This window comes from Papilio xuthus, unplaced genomic scaffold (genome assembly GCF_000836235.2).
Source record: "Papilio xuthus unplaced genomic scaffold, Pxut_1.1 DF827777.1, whole genome shotgun sequence".
Taxonomy (NCBI): Eukaryota; Metazoa; Arthropoda; class Insecta; order Lepidoptera; family Papilionidae; genus Papilio; species Papilio xuthus.
The window spans coordinates 1349133-1367391 of record NW_013530872.1 but is presented as its reverse complement, the minus strand read 5'-3'; the positions used below and the strand labels follow the sequence as shown (position 1 = coordinate 1367391).

At 35.2% G+C, this 18259-nt stretch overlaps 3 protein-coding genes across 15 annotated transcripts in view; all 3 read right to left on the bottom strand.

The window, feature by feature from the left end:
• slo (calcium-activated potassium channel slo) overlaps positions 1 to 5925 on the bottom strand; it is a 56069-nt gene extending 50144 nt beyond the window's left edge. For 8 of the 13 annotated variants that reach the window (XM_013309237.1, XM_013309245.1, XM_013309247.1 and 5 more), the window contains exon 1: positions 5508 to 5924. In XM_013309237.1, coding sequence (XP_013164691.1) covers positions 5508 to 5825 — 318 coding nt within the window. In that variant the 5' untranslated portion in view covers positions 5826 to 5924. Of the gene's footprint in view, positions 1 to 5507 lie in introns of all 13 variants that reach the window. The other 5 variants (XM_013309243.1, XM_013309249.1, XM_013309246.1 and 2 more) reach the window with 2 other exon arrangements.
• Positions 5926 to 8404: 2479 nt separating this feature from the next.
• Positions 8405 to 9989, bottom strand: LOC106115682 (protein CutA homolog). Its single transcript, XM_013309138.1, has 3 exons — positions 9785 to 9989; positions 9498 to 9655; positions 8405 to 8691 (listed from the first exon to the last, which is right to left on the bottom strand). Exons 1-3 carry the CDS (start codon positions 9891 to 9893, stop codon positions 8530 to 8532), a joined length of 429 nt encoding a protein of 142 aa, XP_013164592.1. The 5' UTR covers positions 9894 to 9989; the 3' UTR covers positions 8405 to 8529.
• A 252-nt stretch (positions 9990 to 10241) lies between these two features.
• LOC106115670 (uncharacterized) lies at positions 10242 to 17443 on the bottom strand. Its single transcript, XM_013309120.1, has 6 exons — positions 17240 to 17443; positions 13239 to 13302; positions 11559 to 11692; positions 10825 to 10935; positions 10564 to 10664; positions 10242 to 10438 (listed from the first exon to the last, which is right to left on the bottom strand). The coding sequence occupies exons 1-6, from the start codon at positions 17276 to 17278 to the stop codon at positions 10249 to 10251; spliced, it is 639 nt and encodes a 212-aa protein (XP_013164574.1). The 5' UTR covers positions 17279 to 17443; the 3' UTR covers positions 10242 to 10248.
• Between the last annotated feature and the right edge of the window lie 816 nt (positions 17444 to 18259).

The following is an 18259-nucleotide window of genomic DNA, read 5'->3' as shown; positions in this document are numbered from 1 at the left end:
TTAAAATTTCCATTCTAAAATCTGATATTTAAAAATATCTAAATAACAATAGTATTATTTATAGTGTTCGACAGCCAATGAGTAAAAAGCAAGTCGTCTCGACGTCGAGCAGGAATACACAAGACCTAGTTTCAAAAGGTCAGCACCAGCTTGAATACGACCATTATAAATATTTCATCTTATTCCAAACTTATTCCTGCTGTAGTCGCGAATATTTTAAAAGGTCAGCCGGTTGCCCGTCTGGTCGCGACCAAATTAGACCTGACAATGTCATTTAGACGATGAATTAAAGATGTCGACAATGTAACCTTTTAAACAATTATTTTTTAATTTGATGTACATTTTAACGATTGCGAGCGTCGGTGGCTCAGTGGTCAAGCACTTGACTTGCAATCTGCAGGTCCTGGGTTCGAATCCCCGCCATGTACCAATGTCTTTTTCCATTTCCGATTTATAATACATATGTACATTTATCCGACGTTCTTACGGTGAAGGAAAACATCGTGATGCAACCTGCACATATCTGAGAAGTAATTCAAAGATATGTGTGAAGTCAACCAACCCGCACTTGGCCAGCGTGGTTGACTATGGCCTAATCACCCTTAACTTAGGGTAGGCTCCGAGCCCCTCGGTGGGGACGTATAGTGAGCTGATGATGACATTTTAACGATTGCGAACGATGTATATGTCGGAGAATATCAATTTATGTCGTTAATTATTTCATTCGAATGGCAACATCGCTTGTATGGTGTGTGATTGACGTCTGTCAGTGTCACTGTATCTGTCAGTAGTACGCGTGATTGTTTGACAAGCGATAGGCATAGTCTAGAGACTCGACATATATTTATATGTATTTTATTAAAGTCCGATTCCTTTTGATTAGTGAACTCAACTTTAATTGCCTAGAAGTGCTTTGCTAAAAAGGTTTTTTTTTAACGAGAAAAACATATAGATATTAAGTAACTTAAAAAGGTGTATTGAGTATTGGTGTAGATCTTCTATGATTATTGGTAATTTTAGTACAAGGCAAATTAAATTAAAATTTTGGTTTTATTTTTATTTTCAAATTATAGTCCAATGTTAGACAGGAAATAATCGACTTTATCTTTTTTTACAATCAGAAAATGTCAGAATTGTAATTAAAAAAAATACTATTGATTTCGTTTCGATTATTTTATTTAGTCAAATTTAATTTAAAACAGCTAAAATATAATAATAAGTGGTTATTTTATCAAAGAAAGACGTGAGGTCGTGAGGTTATGACGTCATTTATGATCAATCGTTATGACCCCGTTCCATATGACGTCACGGATTGAGACAGCATTATTACAGGAAGACTAATCCAAAAGCTATTTAAAACGAAATACTAAGAAAAATAATCTAAAAACAACATCGTTGTAATGTTTACTATCGATTTTTATATATATTTTTAAACTCACTATTATAAATGCGTTTAGATGTATGGATGTATGTTTGTTTGAAGGTATCTTCGGACCCAAAGGATATCTGAACAGATGTAAAACATAGTCTGGAAGAACACATAGTCTACTCATTATTTTTTTTAACTCCACGCGGGAAAGTCGCAGGCAACAGTATGTTAGTCTATATGATAGTAAAACAAAACATATATGTTCAAACAATGTAACCTTGTACATATAAAATTCACATATCACATATATTCGGTGTAGGGGAAAATATATTTTTTCGTTATTGCGTATATGTCAGCCTTTCTTTTGATTAAACTTGCGTAAGGTCCCGAAGGGTACATGAAATGTCTACGATTTGAGATTTCTTATAACATTTTCAGATAAAATCATATTTTGTAGATATATTTATTGTTTTATGTTTATAATTGGCAAATGTTAATAATTTAGAAGCTAACTTTGTATGGATGGGTGTTTGCAAGAAGGTATCTTCAAAACGTGTTCAGCTTTCGATGAAGTTTGGCATAGATGTAGAACATAGTCTGGAAAAACACATAGACTATTAATGAAGGTTTTTTCATCCCGCGCAGACGGTGCCGCGGGTGATAGCTAGTATTAAATAATTGGAGTTTTATTAAGAATAAAAAAATAGTAATTTACTTGTTTACATGTCTTATAAGTACTCTTATAATTATATTAAAGTTGTATGGAGGAGTAGCGCATACTGCGTCGACAGTCTTAGAAAAAGGCTCTACCTTGATGTTTTTTGGACTAATTATCGAGATGAATTCATGTTTTTCATCAGACTTTTATAACTTCTTGAACAATAATTATATAGCATATTATTTTTCGCTTTCATTATTTACGTCACGGTAGCCATAGAATCCTGAGAAATGAATCAATGGGAGGCGAAAGCGGCGTACTTGAACTGGGGGGGGAGGGCTGCGGCGCATCGATAGCGCAACTGGGTCAGGGTTGCCACCGTGTCACGTGCGCCCAGGGCTGCGCGATGTTACCAGGTGCCCGGACAAACACATAACCATTGCATCCTACCGATTACTACTAAGTTATTTTTGGTCTGACTTTTGGGTTAATGTATTCCTTTATAATTTGTAGCCAATTTTTATATTTTTAATTTTACTCTGGCTGATAAAGGTCCGTGCCATTAAGACGTTGTCATCGGCATAATGATTTTTTTTAAATTAATTATAGGCTTTAATATAAAATTGTTTTAATACAAAAATAATTTAATTTATTTAGGGTTGGTAACCCCAGTGGGTGACCACCGCGTAATGTTAGGTGCGGCTGAACATTAATCTAGTTTGCTTGTTTGGCTTAAGTAGTTGTTTGACCACCGTTAGCGGTTTGCCTTTACAACGTTTATTTATGTAAGTACTGTGTTTGTTTTAAATTAAATCAACATCACGTAATTAATACGCATAGTTAATATTTTAAATACTAACTGTTGCCCGCGATTCCGTCGGCTCTGAATTAAAAAAAATGGTTAGTAGCCTATGTGTTCTTCCAGACTATGTTCTATATGTATGCCAAATTTCATTGAGATCCGTTCAGCCGTTCTAGATATATTACAACTTATGACAAATATCCATCCATCTATACATTCGCATTTATAATATTAGTAAGAAGTCAGATTATATAGAATAAACATAAGGTAATGATATGAAGAATAAATATTAGCTCAACTTTAAAATGACCCGACTATCAAAATGTTACGTTTATTACATTCAATGACTCGAATAACATATTAAAGAATTGTCCTTAGGGATGTGTAAACATTATATTAATAAGTAAAACAAAAACTTTGTATCGGAAAATATTTAAACGGATTGCCGTGATAATTGTCACTGATAAAGGTACTATGCCAGTCAATTTTCATAACTTGTTCTAGACCTAATTTTTTTAATCATTCATCAAATTAAAAAATATGTTATATATAAAATTCTCGTTCCCATACTCCTCCGAAACGGCTTGACCGATTCTCATGAAATTTTGTGACCATATTGAGTAGGTCTGAGAATCGGCCAATATCTATTTTTTATCCCGCGCGGACGGAGTCGCGGGCGACAGCTAGTATAAATTTAAAATGTTTAAAATGTGTAATCTTAAGAGATTCGTTAAAAAATTGGTGAACTTGTCTAATTATTACAATTTTAATAGGTTAATTTAAAGCAGCAATAGTTAAGAGTATGGATTAGGTTGTCAAGAGTTCGAATCCAGCCATTCGACAAATATCTTAAAACAGACTCCAGAGTTTATATGAAATGGTACAAAAACATTAGTAAATTAACAAAAATCTTCTTCTTACTTCTTATTAATATTATAAATGCATATGTTTATATGGATGGATGTTTATTTGAAGGTATCTTGGATCTCGCTTAAAAATTAGAACAAAGTCCGAAAGAACACAGAGTCGCAGGCGACAGTTAGTATTTAAAAAAAAAATAAGCGCTTGACTATGGCCATGTTTAATCGCAATTAAAAAATTTTAAGATACAATGTGAAGAGCTTTTAACAAAAAAGTTTTTACTATAAAATCAAAACAAGATTCTATACAATACGGTCCTTTATCAATCACTTGCATCTGGCACGTGTAGCCATTTATGAAAAAAAAAACTAGCTTCCACCACATCAATCATATTGACAATATGATGAACGAACCAACCAAATGTTGAGGAAAATGCCTTTTTCATAGTAGAAGAGATAATTAATTAATCTCTGATATCTGTCAATCAATCGTTAAATGCTAACTTAAGTCATCCCTTAGTGTTGTATGAGATTCCAATGTTCTTAAACAAGTAAACAGATGTAACAATGTTAGATAATAAGATTAATGGATCCCTTATTTAGTTGCCTTTGACTATAATTTTCATTATGGATTATGGTTGTATAATATATGTTTATGGTATAATGTTATGGTTTGGATGGATGGATGTTTGTTAAAAGGTATCTGCAGAACAGCTCAAAGAATCTCGAAGAATTTAGCATATATGTAGAACTTAGTCTGGAAGAACACACAAGCTAATAATAAAGTTTATTTATTTCTCGCGGACGGAGTCGCGGCCGGCAGCTAGTGTTCTTATATACAGTAACCTAAACTAGCTTATATACCAAATGCAATATATAAATGTTAGTTACACGACCCCGTAATCCCCTTTTACATAAAAGTCTTGCATTGGGAAATAAATATGCAATATTCAAAATTAATTGAAGGTAGATCGTAAAATAAAATCAATCGATATTCAGTAATGTTTTGTTTAGTGGTACCACAAAAATGTATTTTTTGTTAACCGGTCTAGAAAATAGACAATTACATTGTTACATAACGCTTTGAGTACATATGACAAATCTTTGTAGATAGAACAAAAGGAAAAAGCGGTCGAAAACGAAAAGTTCTCACGGCTTTTTATATCTTCGTAAATTACGTTTTTTAATATCTTTAGTAATTTTTCGTATTGAAAATATGAAAGAATGTAATATTTGTTCGTATTTTATAATCGTATGTGATCTTCTTTTATCTATAAATGAAATACAGGAATAATTGTAGATTAAAAATCATTGCATTTAACCCCTTGACTTGTACAGTTCTAGGAACAAAATCGATGTATTATGCATCATTAATGAGAGCTGCTTTATCATCGATATAATACGTCACATTAATAATAGCATAGCTCGTAAACCTAACCCGGCCGCAACATTGAGCATTAAAGCTTTTAAACTATTATTTTCTTATGGGAGCCGAATAGCTAGACGGAATAAGTGGCCGATCGCCATTACACCTGATTTGTAATTGCTTTCCAAGTTTTCGTTGAGGTTGTAAAACATTTCTTACGATTAAATCAATAAATTAACTAACAGCTAAACGTCGACTATATAAACAAGTTAACCTGAATGTACATTTTTCGGTACCATTATATTAAATTGTTATTATATTCACAACCTAATAGGCGTTTACAATTTACATCAATTACTTTGCATCTGAATTTTAGTACAGTTGGAGGCAGCATCAGCGCGATCGTAGCAACAGCGACATTGATGGTAAAATAGTGAGTGAGTGAGACATACCAGTATGCGACCGGTGGTGGTCTGGCCGGAGATGAGCTCGCCGGCCCAGTCTTTCGCCTCGGTCATGAACGTGCCCTCAAACTCCTGCTTGCCCTGGCGCGCCGCCTTCTGCTCCTTCTGCTTGGGGTCGTTGGGCGCCAGCTCCGGCTCTTTGCGGCAGCACGCGTACGCGCAGCACCGCCATACCCCCACGATGAGCAGCCCCGTGATGAATGTGATGATCGACGACAGCAAGAAGCACCACCATTTCCGCACGCTGAGGCAGTCATCTTCAGGACTGGACGACGCAGTTGTCACCTCTTCTTCGGACGAAGCCATTCCCCGTGGGCGCGAGGCATCCAGACAAGCGCGCCATGCACGTGCGACGCGCGCGCTCGCACGCCGGCCCGCGTGCGACTGCCGCCACCTCCGGCAGGGCGAGTGCACGCGCGCTCCACCGCCCGCCGCCCGCCGCCGCTCCGCTGCCCGTGGCCGCTCGCTGCCGCTCGATGCCGCGCTGCCAAGCGCCGGCGATCGATCCGCGTCTGCGCGACGCTACCGCGGCCACATCCCGCCCCGCCTGCGCGCCTCGCCGTCCCGCGCCCGACGTGACCCTCGACCCTCAGCGACCAGCCTCCGGGCCGATCACCATCAGAATCTGCACAACGACGAACCCAAGCTGGCAATGCAGAAGTTCCCAGAGCGGGCGCAATGTTCCATCGGTGCGTGCAGCGCACTGGTCACAGTCGCACGTCAGGTGTCAGCGGCACTCCCTATGCCCTCGCGAACGGTCTCTTGTCATAGCACAGTTAATGTGAGCGTCACGAACATTCAGCGTCGACCACATCCGTCGAAGTGACGCCCTCGATTGCCGATTCCGAGTTTACGACTGCTCTTATTACTGCGGAGGTTTTGTTCGCGTATCGCACTCGCGACGCGACACGAAGCGACCGACTGGCGTTTACAATCGCGAGCGATCCGCGGGGCCGCTGCCTTCAGCGAGCGACGCGTTGTCGCTGCACGAAAATTTCATCGCGTGTGCTCAAGAACTTTGTAATTATTTGTTGGGGAATGCGGAGGTTTGGGAGGTGAACGTATCCCGTGTCGTAGCGGCGCGCCGTGCGTCACAGAGTTCCGTCGCCGCGTAGACGTCTACGCCCTACGATTGGCCGCGCAAGTGGCGCTGTCGCGGATTGTTTCCGATGTTCCTTTGTCTCTTTTGTGCTTCAATTTTCTTGATAACCGTTATCGGAACTGGTTTTTAATTAGTAAGTGTCCCACTTTTTGTAATTCTTACGATTTTTTTATTAGTTTTATGTACGTACGTTGACTATTCCAACTATCATTAAGTGCATAGATAATTTTGTCAAATTGATGTATTTATTATTATAGTACATTCGGCGTAAAATAATAAAATGTAATTTAATATGTTACAGGTTACTCATCATTTCAAATTAAAGTGATTTCGGAATATTTTTTGTATTTTCTAATAACTATGACCTTGAGATTGTTTAACTGAAAACATATTTTATCAACAAGATTGTAAATATCGACTCTGTTTTGAAATAAAGAAATTTTAGTAAACATTGAATCCTTTTTTGATTGTTCACCTTGACACTAACCATTAACCACTAAGGAAACATCAAATTTATCCATCTACGATCTACGTGCATACCAAAATACAGAACGACGCCTTTAGATGCTCACTTATCATCGGGCCTTATATATTTTACGAAAAAAAGTATATCGCGCAGATCAAAAAACAGTTTTTGAAGGGGAAAAAGTCGCGAGAACAGCTATTTATATACGTATTTAGTAAGCATTTGTATAGATAGTATGCACAAGAATCAATTTTCGATCGAGAATAACACTTAGTTTAAATTCGAAAAATGTGTTGTTCCGCTGTTTACGTTTCGTAGTTAATATTCATTAGGTTTTAATTTTCGTGTGATTAACATCAAAGAATGTTTTTTTTATTACTCTAAGAAATCTGACAGTCATTTAAAAACCATTTTATGTTGCGGTCCGTTGTAACTGCGAATGGGCACTAATAATTGGTCCATTAGGGTCGTTAGCAATGGCGACATAATTTTATTCAAACGATAATTGCTTCATTGTTTCTTTTTTCTTCTTATTTTCAAGTTGCACAATGTAACTGGCCGATTGTGAATATTGTTAATTTTTATTAGTTCAAAAAAAAAATCTACCTCCTACAAAAATATAATATCAATAGTTTAGTACTTGAGATTCGGCTATTTTATAATCTAAGGTATAGTGGAATTCAAATATTTGCTTGGCTCGGAACATCGCACGAGTAGTGGCGCAGAAGAATTTTAGATTGAGGGATTCAGGGGAGAGATGCTTAGCGCAACTGTCCTTGAGCCTTCAAAAGGATTAAATAGTACTAATTTGTGGCGAAATTTTAGACCTTTTTCAGTATTGTTTATCGATGATTTTGATTATTTGCGGCAGTTATGTGAATTTAAGAGTCGAAGGTGGAATAATAAAATATCAATATCTCTCTTTATAAAACATAAATAGATGATGCCACGCAAACAATTTAAAAATATTTCAGGGTCATAAACATTTTATCATCTTATGCCCTTGATATTTACATCCAACCATCAATTTTATTGCTTATTGTTACGATGAACAAAACAGTGTTATGTTAGCTTATATTATAATACAATGTAGTAAAATAAAACAAAATTATTAACGACATCAAAATATTTAATTTTTCTTAAAACAAATGCAAAGCTCTTATACTATACAACTTACATATTTTAAATTACAACTTATTAACTATATTAAAAAAAAAGAAAAAAATGTTTATTCCATATGATTATAAACATTATGATTTTAATATAGATTTTTTAGATTTAATAGAAATTGTTGTTCCAAAGACAACTAATGTTTACAATAAATGCACTTATATGGCTCAAAATTAAAAATTCTAGCTAATTTTGTAATTTTACAATATTAATAAAAGTTTCAAACTATTGTTTTCTACTGTTGAAAAGCCTAGCCTATAAAACTAATAATCTTAATTTTCTGGTACTGTGTCACCAATCCATTTCAAGTATGGTGGGTTACCGTTTTTTATAGGCAAAGATATGACTTCACAAACTTCATACGGATGATTGGAGCGAACATATTCTGTCAGCTTGTCAACCATTGATGTACGAGTCTTTATCATTAACAGGGCCTGGAAAGAAACAATGTTTATGTATTACTAGCTGTCGCATGCGACTCCATCTGTGCGGGAATAAAAAATAAAACTTAATTAGTAGCCTATGTGTGCTTCCAGACTACATCTATGCCAAATTTCAGTGAGATCTGAGTTCTGGAGATACCTTCAAACAAACTTGTTAGAAAAATCCCTACCACAAGCCAAATCTACCTTACTGAAGTGGCTGCTAACTTTAAATTATAATGATACTGAGAATCTTTTGAAGATACAATCCTAGATCCTTTAACATATTTATCTCTTATCAATTTATATAGCCGTACATACACATTTATATTATATATTTAACTTAAGTTTTTCTTCTTTTCATTAACTTAAATTTTGTTTTTATTATATGTATACCGGAGTAACTGAATTGTTAAATGCTAAAGTGTCGTGAGTGTGGGTTTTGTAATTTTGTGGACTGAATATTATATACCTATCTGAATATCGGTGCCCACGATACAGGCATTGCCTAGTGTGGGCATCACTAAATTATCCAAATTAACCATAAATGGTAACTTAGGTCTAATTTAATTTCTTAGTTATGTGCAATTTTATTATGTTAGTTATTGTTTCTTGGTTTAATCTGTTACCTATAATAATAAAAACTTTTCTTTTTCTTTCTTTTCTTTAACTTCCATCCATTTAACATTTGTATTTATAATGTTAGTAAGAGTAAAAATGGCTACAGCAACTAATATTATTTATTTAAAAAAATACAGTTTTATGACAATAAGACCTAAAAAATTTGTTTTAAAATAATAGTTATTTTACAGACTAACCTCACTATCTTCATTGATCTCGCCCTTCCATTCATATATAGAGGTAACTTGAGGTACAATATTAACACAAGCAGCAAGCTTATTCTTTACTAATCCATGGCCAATAGTTTTTCCAACATCCGTACTTGGCACTGTTACATATGCTACGGAATATTTATCTGTAAAAGAGTTTATTAGCACGCAAAAAACTTTCCCCCATTGCTAAGAAAGTTTAGTTCCAATATTTTATAGATTTCTTACGATATACTGGAGTTTTGTCGCTAAAAAGAGGTTTATTTTCTTATTACCTGCGTCAATACTTCCCGAAGACATATTAGCCTGTGACGCAACTAAACAGGGTCTAATTATGGTTAAGTATATTGTAAATACGTAATTCCTGTTCAAGTTCATAAGCATCCTACGTTTATTGTTTCATAAGAAATAACAATAGTTAGAAAATAGACAAATTGAATAAAAATTTTAAGCGAATCACGAACGTCAACAACGCCTTCACTGACAGTGACAGTTAATAGTGACATATATTTTTTAATTTTATGACCTGGTAACATATACCTTTAGGTCACATCTTATTTGGGAAAGTTCATTATTTTTACTTTGCAATAGTGACATATTTAACATTGACGTCAAAGAATATAAAAATTGACATGTTTTCCTTAAAGATTATGTAAATGTAAGGGATTTTATTGTTATGTTTTTACTAACTAAATATTACAAGGAACACACTTGCAAAGAAAACAACAGACGTAGTTTCTTAACTATATAATTTAAGTTCAGTCACTCTATAAATACAGGAACAACAACTTGGGACGAGAAAATGTTTCTCAATCACTTCCCCGTTGTAATCAAGCGCCACCATACTGCGAAGGATATACTTTTGTTTGCACATCCCCTCATAGCCTTGGGCAAAATGAACTACCGATTTGCAAGCGACGTTCTGCCGACTGGAACAAAAAATCACCTTTTTTAAACGATATCATTAACACTATTGAGATTGAAACTAAGATAAAGGAAAACTGGGATAAGGTATCGTTTCCTTAAAGGTAGTGTTTGAAAATAATATACTTACTGGCAAATATCAACTCGAAAGGTCTGCTGTATATCCTTAACTTTGTTAATTATGTAATACCATTGCTCGTTGGTATCTTTTGCCGCTTTTGGGTTATACAGCTGTGAAGGTTAAGGAATAGGTTTTTAAAGATTATAATTATTAAATAAAACAATTACAATAATATGTGTGCGCCAGATAATTAGGGCGTTAGAAATTAAAGAAAATTTATATTTTCTAAGTGATATTTTGCTTTTAAAAATATTTACTTCGATATCTTACCGATTCCTCTGATCTGCATAACTCGAGATTTTCTTCCTCCGGTCCTATCCTCTGAGCAATCTGTGGTTCTATGACATCCACGTTGAATTTGGTTAAGTTGACTACTGACATCTGAAATATAATCAATAAATATTTATTGGCGTGACTTACATTTTAAACACAGACAAAAGATAAAAAACATCACGATTTCAATACGAGGGACATGATATAGCGGCAAAATTAAACATTATTAAAGGTTTAAGACAAATCTTAGATGAATTTGTAAATATGGTTAGTATAAATAGACAAGAAAAATAAAAAATATGGCCAATATGACCATATTATAACGGACTCTTTGCCTTACTCCAAGTAGCGTCGTTTAAAAGTGCTACGAGTGTTAACTAATTAAAACTTTTGTGGGTCGTAACACTAATTAAATATGACGGCTTAACTCACGCGTTTTTCTGTCTAGATACTGATTAGTTTCAGATCCATGGGCGTCTTTCTTCAGGGTGGATTAACGAGCTATATTCGCGTTGGCGTAGAAATGCCCGACGGGTCTGAAACTAGTCGGTACCTAGACCGAAATACACGTGTATGTTAGAGATAATTTTTCATGTACAGAAGTCTATTGACCCTTTTTGTTTGTGTGTGACGTCGGTACTAGGTTATCATTATCTATGTTATGTTTCATAGATACAATGAATGGTAATGAATAAAGGACAACAATGAAACAAATATCTCTCAAGTCTTACCCGGTCTACTAACTGCGATACGTATCCATGTGGATATTCTGGTATATTATCGCAGATGCCGACTGTTTCACAATCTTTAGGGATCTTTGGCTTGAAGGAGGTCTGCCCTGGGAATACGATGCCACTGGCCGAATCTGGAAATTAAATTAAAAAATATTATTGTATTTTCTGTATTTCTGGACACTTAGAATCAACTTTTAGTAGTTTGTGTATTTTATTTCTATCTGTATACTGCATCGGAGGGTTATTTAAAATGCACATTGAAAGGTAAACAGGGAATATAATTAGGTTATTAACCATTTGGGGTTTAGAGAATTAGCTTTGTAAGTTTTCAAATATACTATTTTAGGAAGCAGTTTACGAGACTTGCAATCAGTTCTAAATTATCAAAGTGTTCAAAAATCGTTGTTTTATCTCGACTATAATTTAAATGATCATTGCCTAATGGTCGGGGAAGTCACGTACTGTTATATAACAGCAGTCATTAGTTACATTGGCTATTCCGAATACTGAGTAATTCATATATTTTTTGTTTACATTTTGTAACAATGTATTGTTAGGAAGAAATCCGGCAACACTAGCCTTACCAAAATGTCGACGTTTATGTCCCCTCACTAATCATTCTGACACTTGACGTGGTATGACTAATAATGTCTAAAAGTTGTCTAAAAGTATGAACAAAAAACTATCACAGCTTAGTATTTTAATCCGGGGGTGATTTCGCGAATATGTAAATATAGACAGACAAAGATATCTCGGTGGGAATAACTCGGAACTATGATAGCTCACTAACGCCCTCCTATCAATGTCAAAACCTGTCTCAAGTTCCTTTTTATACTTTAGCTCTTACTATATCTCTTTAGCGTTTTTTCTTTTATGCCATTTTCTATACCCATGTAGGTTTTATATATTTTCATGATAAATAGTTTAGTTCAGTGTCAGATAGTCTTGTTAAACTATTTGTATATTAGTTTTGTACGTTGGGTTATATTTATGTCAACTTTTTCGTAAGTTACTGTACTACCTTATTCACTAAACCAATTGTGGCAAAAGGTGTGTTATGCCATTTGTAATTTCCTCTGAATTTCGGGAAGTTCCTCAATTTTTTTACGATAATCTTGGTGGCCAGTATCTCTTTGACTATCACAGAGGTCGTATATGTTTGACTATACACAAATTCGACTAAAATATTAGCAATTGGAGCTACAGACGTTGTCCTTTTGATTAAACGTTTCGCAAAAACTATTTCATTAGCCAGTTCCTATATGGATATAATTACATTCTTGATAAAATATGGCCGACCCTAATAAACACTAACAATGTTAATTGGTTTTAATTGTATACATTACTAACTATCCAATAAATTGTGCAATACCAAGAACAGTACAAGTGATAAAATGTAAATAAAGTATAGAATACGTTTTAGTCACGTTAAGCCTGATATTTTATTAGGATTTTAGAGAAACATACCTAGAACTCCTATGAATAATCATTGTAATATTATAAACGCGAATGTTTACATGAATGGATGGATGGATATTTGAAGGTATCCCCAGAATAGCTCAACGAATCTTGATGAAATGGCATTTATATAGAACACAATCTGGAAGAACATAGGCTACTAATTTTATTTTTTTTTGAATCCGCGGGAACAGGGTTTGTTGTATAAAATATACCCACCATCAATTCTCTGCACAGCTCTCGACCTCCTCATTGCTTCATGGCTCGGCGCTGATATATTTATCTGAAAGAAAACAATATCTTATATATACAATTATCGTGTCACAATTTTCGTTCCCATACTCCTCCGAAACGGCTTGACCAATTCTCATTAAATTTTGTGAGCATATTGAGTAGGTCTGAGAATCGGCTACTATCTATTTTTAATACCGCGCGGACGAAGTCGCGGGCTACAGCTAGTTGTATATAGATTTCATGAAAATAAATGTTTATAAATGAACACACCAATAAGCTCAACTAACCAACAACAGTGGATTAAATAAAATAAATCCGGAAAGGAATCGAAACACACCACCCTCATAAAATTAGTCAATCTATGTAGGCTTTCCGTTTAGGGAATCGAGTATCTTTTTTTAATATGTTATAAGGTGACAAACGAACAAGCGGCAACCTGAATTCGCCAAAATAACGAAACAAACTTATTTATAAACATCCGTAATTGCTGAACTGCAATCAACGGAGGAGTGGACGCACAGAGATATCTCTTTCCTATGTATCCCCATCTCCGTCAAATCCACTTTCCCTTCCCCTCTTATGTCTATAAGAAAAAAGGATATAAAACGAAATAGGACTTGATACATATTCTATAAAAATAATATAATTGTGATTATCAGTGATCACTTATCAACATATGTCAAATAATTTCATGAAACATATTTAAGTTAATTAATAAACGGAGTCATACGTAATTGTTTTTCCCGCAATGCGTGCGGTATGACGCAATTGTTTTTTTTTATACGATGACACTTGTATCATGACCTAATTGTATGTAGTCTATAGACTCTTAAATATGAGTCTGTCTTGAAGATTTCCCATGCGGTAAATTCCAACTCAACTCATTATATTTGATAATACGCTTGTACTTTATTTTAGGTCAATTGTCGGTGATACATTTAGTAAATAAGTTTCATGTGCAACCGGTCATGAATACAAACCTCGAACGAAAAACATTGTCGTTCTTCCGGGTTCAATAATTTAAAAATGATAAGCGTTATATCGTCGTCGTTATACATAAGAGCGTCGGTGGCTCAGGGTCAAGCATTTGACTTGCAATCTGCAGGTCCTGGGTTCGAATCCCGCCATGTATCAATGTGTTTTTCGATTTCCGATTTACATATGTACATTTATCCGACGTTGTTACGGTGAAGGAAAACATCGTGATGCAACCTGCACATATCTGAGAAGAAATTCAAAGATATGTGTGAAGTCAGCCAACCCGCATTTGGCCAGCGTCTTTGAATAGTCAACTAGGCCTAGTCACCCTTAATTTAGGGTAGGCTCCGAGCCCCTCAGTGGGGACGTACAGTCAGCTGATGATGAATCGTTATATGTCGTTTTAATCTTATACCAAAATTAGATAAACATTAAAACGTAATTGCAATGGTTTATTATTATAAGTCTTTTACTTAGTTTCAACTGTCCCGATATTTGACATCAAATCTTGAAAATTAAAGATCCACTTCGCAGACTAATTGAGTTGAAATTTTGCATACATGTGTAAATCGTGACAATGCAATATTATAATAACATGCTGATCTGGTGGTGGAACTGGAAGGTGGTCGTAAGAACTTGACTATGTTTAGGCTCGTTTAAATCATCTAGACCAGTCTTTCCCAAAGTGGGCGATAACGCCTCCTTGTGGACGCTGCGGGTCTCAAGGGGGGCGGTAAGAGACCCAGAAAGATAATGGGGGCGTTGTGTAGAGGCCTGGGGGTGATTTATAATTTTATTTAGCTAGGAGGCCTCTTAAACAACGACTGCATGAGCTCTCGACTCTCAACAACAACTTCTGAACATCAATTAATATGAATTAAAAGATTGCTTAAACTCTAATATGGGGGCGCTAAAAAATATTTATTCTCAAAGTAGACAAAATAAGTTTGGGAACCACTGATGTAGACGAATAGCTTGTATTTTTTACATTTTTAGGTTAAAGTATTTTATTTAATGTTTTCGTTGTTTTTTATGAAAATCGTTGTATAAAGAAGCGTAGTAATGTAAAAAGGAATTATAACGTTATTTAGTTATGCGATAAAAGTCTCTTAGCATGGACAAACTGCACATTCAGAGATGTTACCGCATTGGTAGATTGAAACAAGGTAAAAATAAAAGTAAAAGTTTAACAACGACTCTATTGCCAAAAATCTGGACAAAAACATATTTATAAAAGGGAATGAAAGGATTGACGATACGTTTTTGTATTGGTATTACGGCAATGGAAACTGAGAACTAAATGCTATTTTTGTGATAAAACAAGGTCAACTTTTAATCGTATTCGAACGTTGTTTTGAACACATTCAAAGTCAGTCAGTCATCCGGTTCAAAAGATTTATGTAAGAATAATATCGATATTCTCGTAGTTTATTATTTTTAACAAAATGCTGTCGAAATTAAACATAAATCTGTGGTTTGCAATGAGTATAGTCAATGAATAAAATACGCTTCAAATCAACTCTGAGCCGGTTTAAAAGTTCAGGCCATATAGACTTGAACTATTGTGCTGTAGTTCAACTAGTAAGTTGGTAGCTCACAGATTAACGCGATGTAACTGAGGCGATGAGCCGCGAGCTGCCTGGTGACTTGCAGTTCATAGCTCGATACGCATTACTCTATGCAGATAAAATGAGCTGTACTGAGAGCCGGTGATCTGCTTCACATTCACGTACCGTGTGCTGATCTGCAGGTCATCAATTTTAGATGAGTTACCCATTAAGAGAAATAAGTCGTCATCATAAGTCGATCTCAGATCATTGCTGCGTCCTTCCACAGTACTGTATGCTATTTGAATAATACGCAAGTTTATTACAGTTCATACAAACATCAACTCATTTTATATCACACATCGCCGGTTTCTGAGACTTATAATCTGTATAAAACATATAGTCATCCCCCTTATTCTTCGACAAAACAGAGATAACTTGGTCTCGGAAACGAACGACATCAGAGTAATCGATCACTAAAGGTTACTAATTTTCACTAAAGAACCCTGAATAAGGTAGTGTGAAGTTAGTAAATGCAACACTAAGGGTTTCCCTAAGTATACACAAACTAGCGTAGCTTACGCCTTTGGTCTTGATAAGCCACAGCCCTGAAGGTCATCGTGTCAAACAGCCTTATTTATTGCCAGTAATGCCCTTAACAAACTTACTAAATGCAAATGCGATTTGCATGTATGTAAATAAAAGTAGCAAGCTTTATTATATATTTTAAATATTGTTTATGACTACAAATCTTTGTAATACTGTTTTTAGAAAACTAAACAAAAACGTAGACACATCGAAGTAATATTATAAATGCGAAAGTTTAGATGGATGGACCTCCAGGACGGCTTAATGGATCTCGATGACATTCGGCACAAATGAACATAGTCTGAAGGAACACATAGACTGCGAAGTTTTTTATTTCCGTGTGGACGGAGTCGCGAGCAAATGTTAGTTGTACTATAAAAATAAACGTTTCTAAATTACGTTATAAATCATATAACAGTTATTTTTATTAAAACCAAATAATCGCCAAAAGAATAAAAATTATTTCTTTGTTGCCAGTGTTTCGATGGAAACTGGTTCGAAAGACAATTTAACACAAAACGTGTAATTAGTATTGTCGCCAATTACGATCCATTTCAATCTCCTTTACAATTCTGTTGGTTTATAATTGGTATATCGAATGCCATAAATTCTAAGATTTTATTCCTGATTTTTTCAATTAATGCTAATTTAAATGGCAATTTGTCAAGGTGAAAGAAACGGACAACGATAGCCGCTAAATATTATCACGAATATATCTAGCAACATTATAATACGCATTCATTAATCATTAAAGAAAGTGACAGGCCACTTTTACTTTTCAAACGCCGTTCGCGAATACAACGAATAAAAAAAATATGTCATGTTTACACGTCTATACAGTTTTTAGTGTTTTAATCTCAGCTATTAACTCACCAGCGTTATCCAAATGGCACAACTATATAACCACGCCATTATTTCTAATTATTGTTTATAATACATGTCCATTAACTTCACACTATACAAATTGTATTATAAATACCATATTTAAATAAGTACATTGTCACTGTTTAGGTAATTTTATTTCCATGTCCGAACGAGGGAAAGGACCACAGGAGCGTCACACACAACACTCTCGGCGACTCGACGACGACTGACCGCGGTCGCGGCCACTAGCCGTAGTGACGTAGTCTAGCCTTGACGACCAGTTTACACAGACCTGTCTCTGTTTTTGTGACACTAAAAGAATACTACAAGTTTTATATGAACATGTAAGACGAAGTTCTAAGTAACATGGTCAGTTTATTCTGCAGTAAAATGTATTCAAAGAAACATAAATCAATGTTTGTTTATGTGATTTTGGTGACGATATAATATACAACGACACTTAAGAATTATTATGTGTCTTTAATATATTTTTTTATATGTTTAGAACATTTGTTGATTTTTAGATTAAAAATAGTGTTCGGTGAACCTTAAAATTTTGGTTCATATTTGTTTGTACAAACACATCAAACATTTGAAAGGTGGATGTCAAACTAAGTCAGACCTTTAACAATGGTAGAGCCCGCTTTAACATCTTTGCACGAATTGACCCGGCTCTCCCGGTGAAATACCACAAACACACAGAAGACAGGCGAGAAATAGGAAACAATTCCGCGTTTCGTCTATTTTAGTGTGCGTCCCGGAGTCCTAATTTAGTCATCTTTCCCTTCCCACCCTTGTTCTTATAAGGAAAGGATTGGAAGTGGAAGAGGACTTTCCGGCTGGGAGGATGAATGGAAAGGATAAATATTTCAGGCAGGTAGGCGACGCATATTCAATTGCGTATGTCTATGGGCAACGGTCACTTCGCTATTTCAGCGATTTCATGTGGCCCGTCGCTCGTTTGCCATCTTATGATAAAAAAAAGTCGCACAGTAAAGTTATTTCACATATACGTAATATTCATTAGAT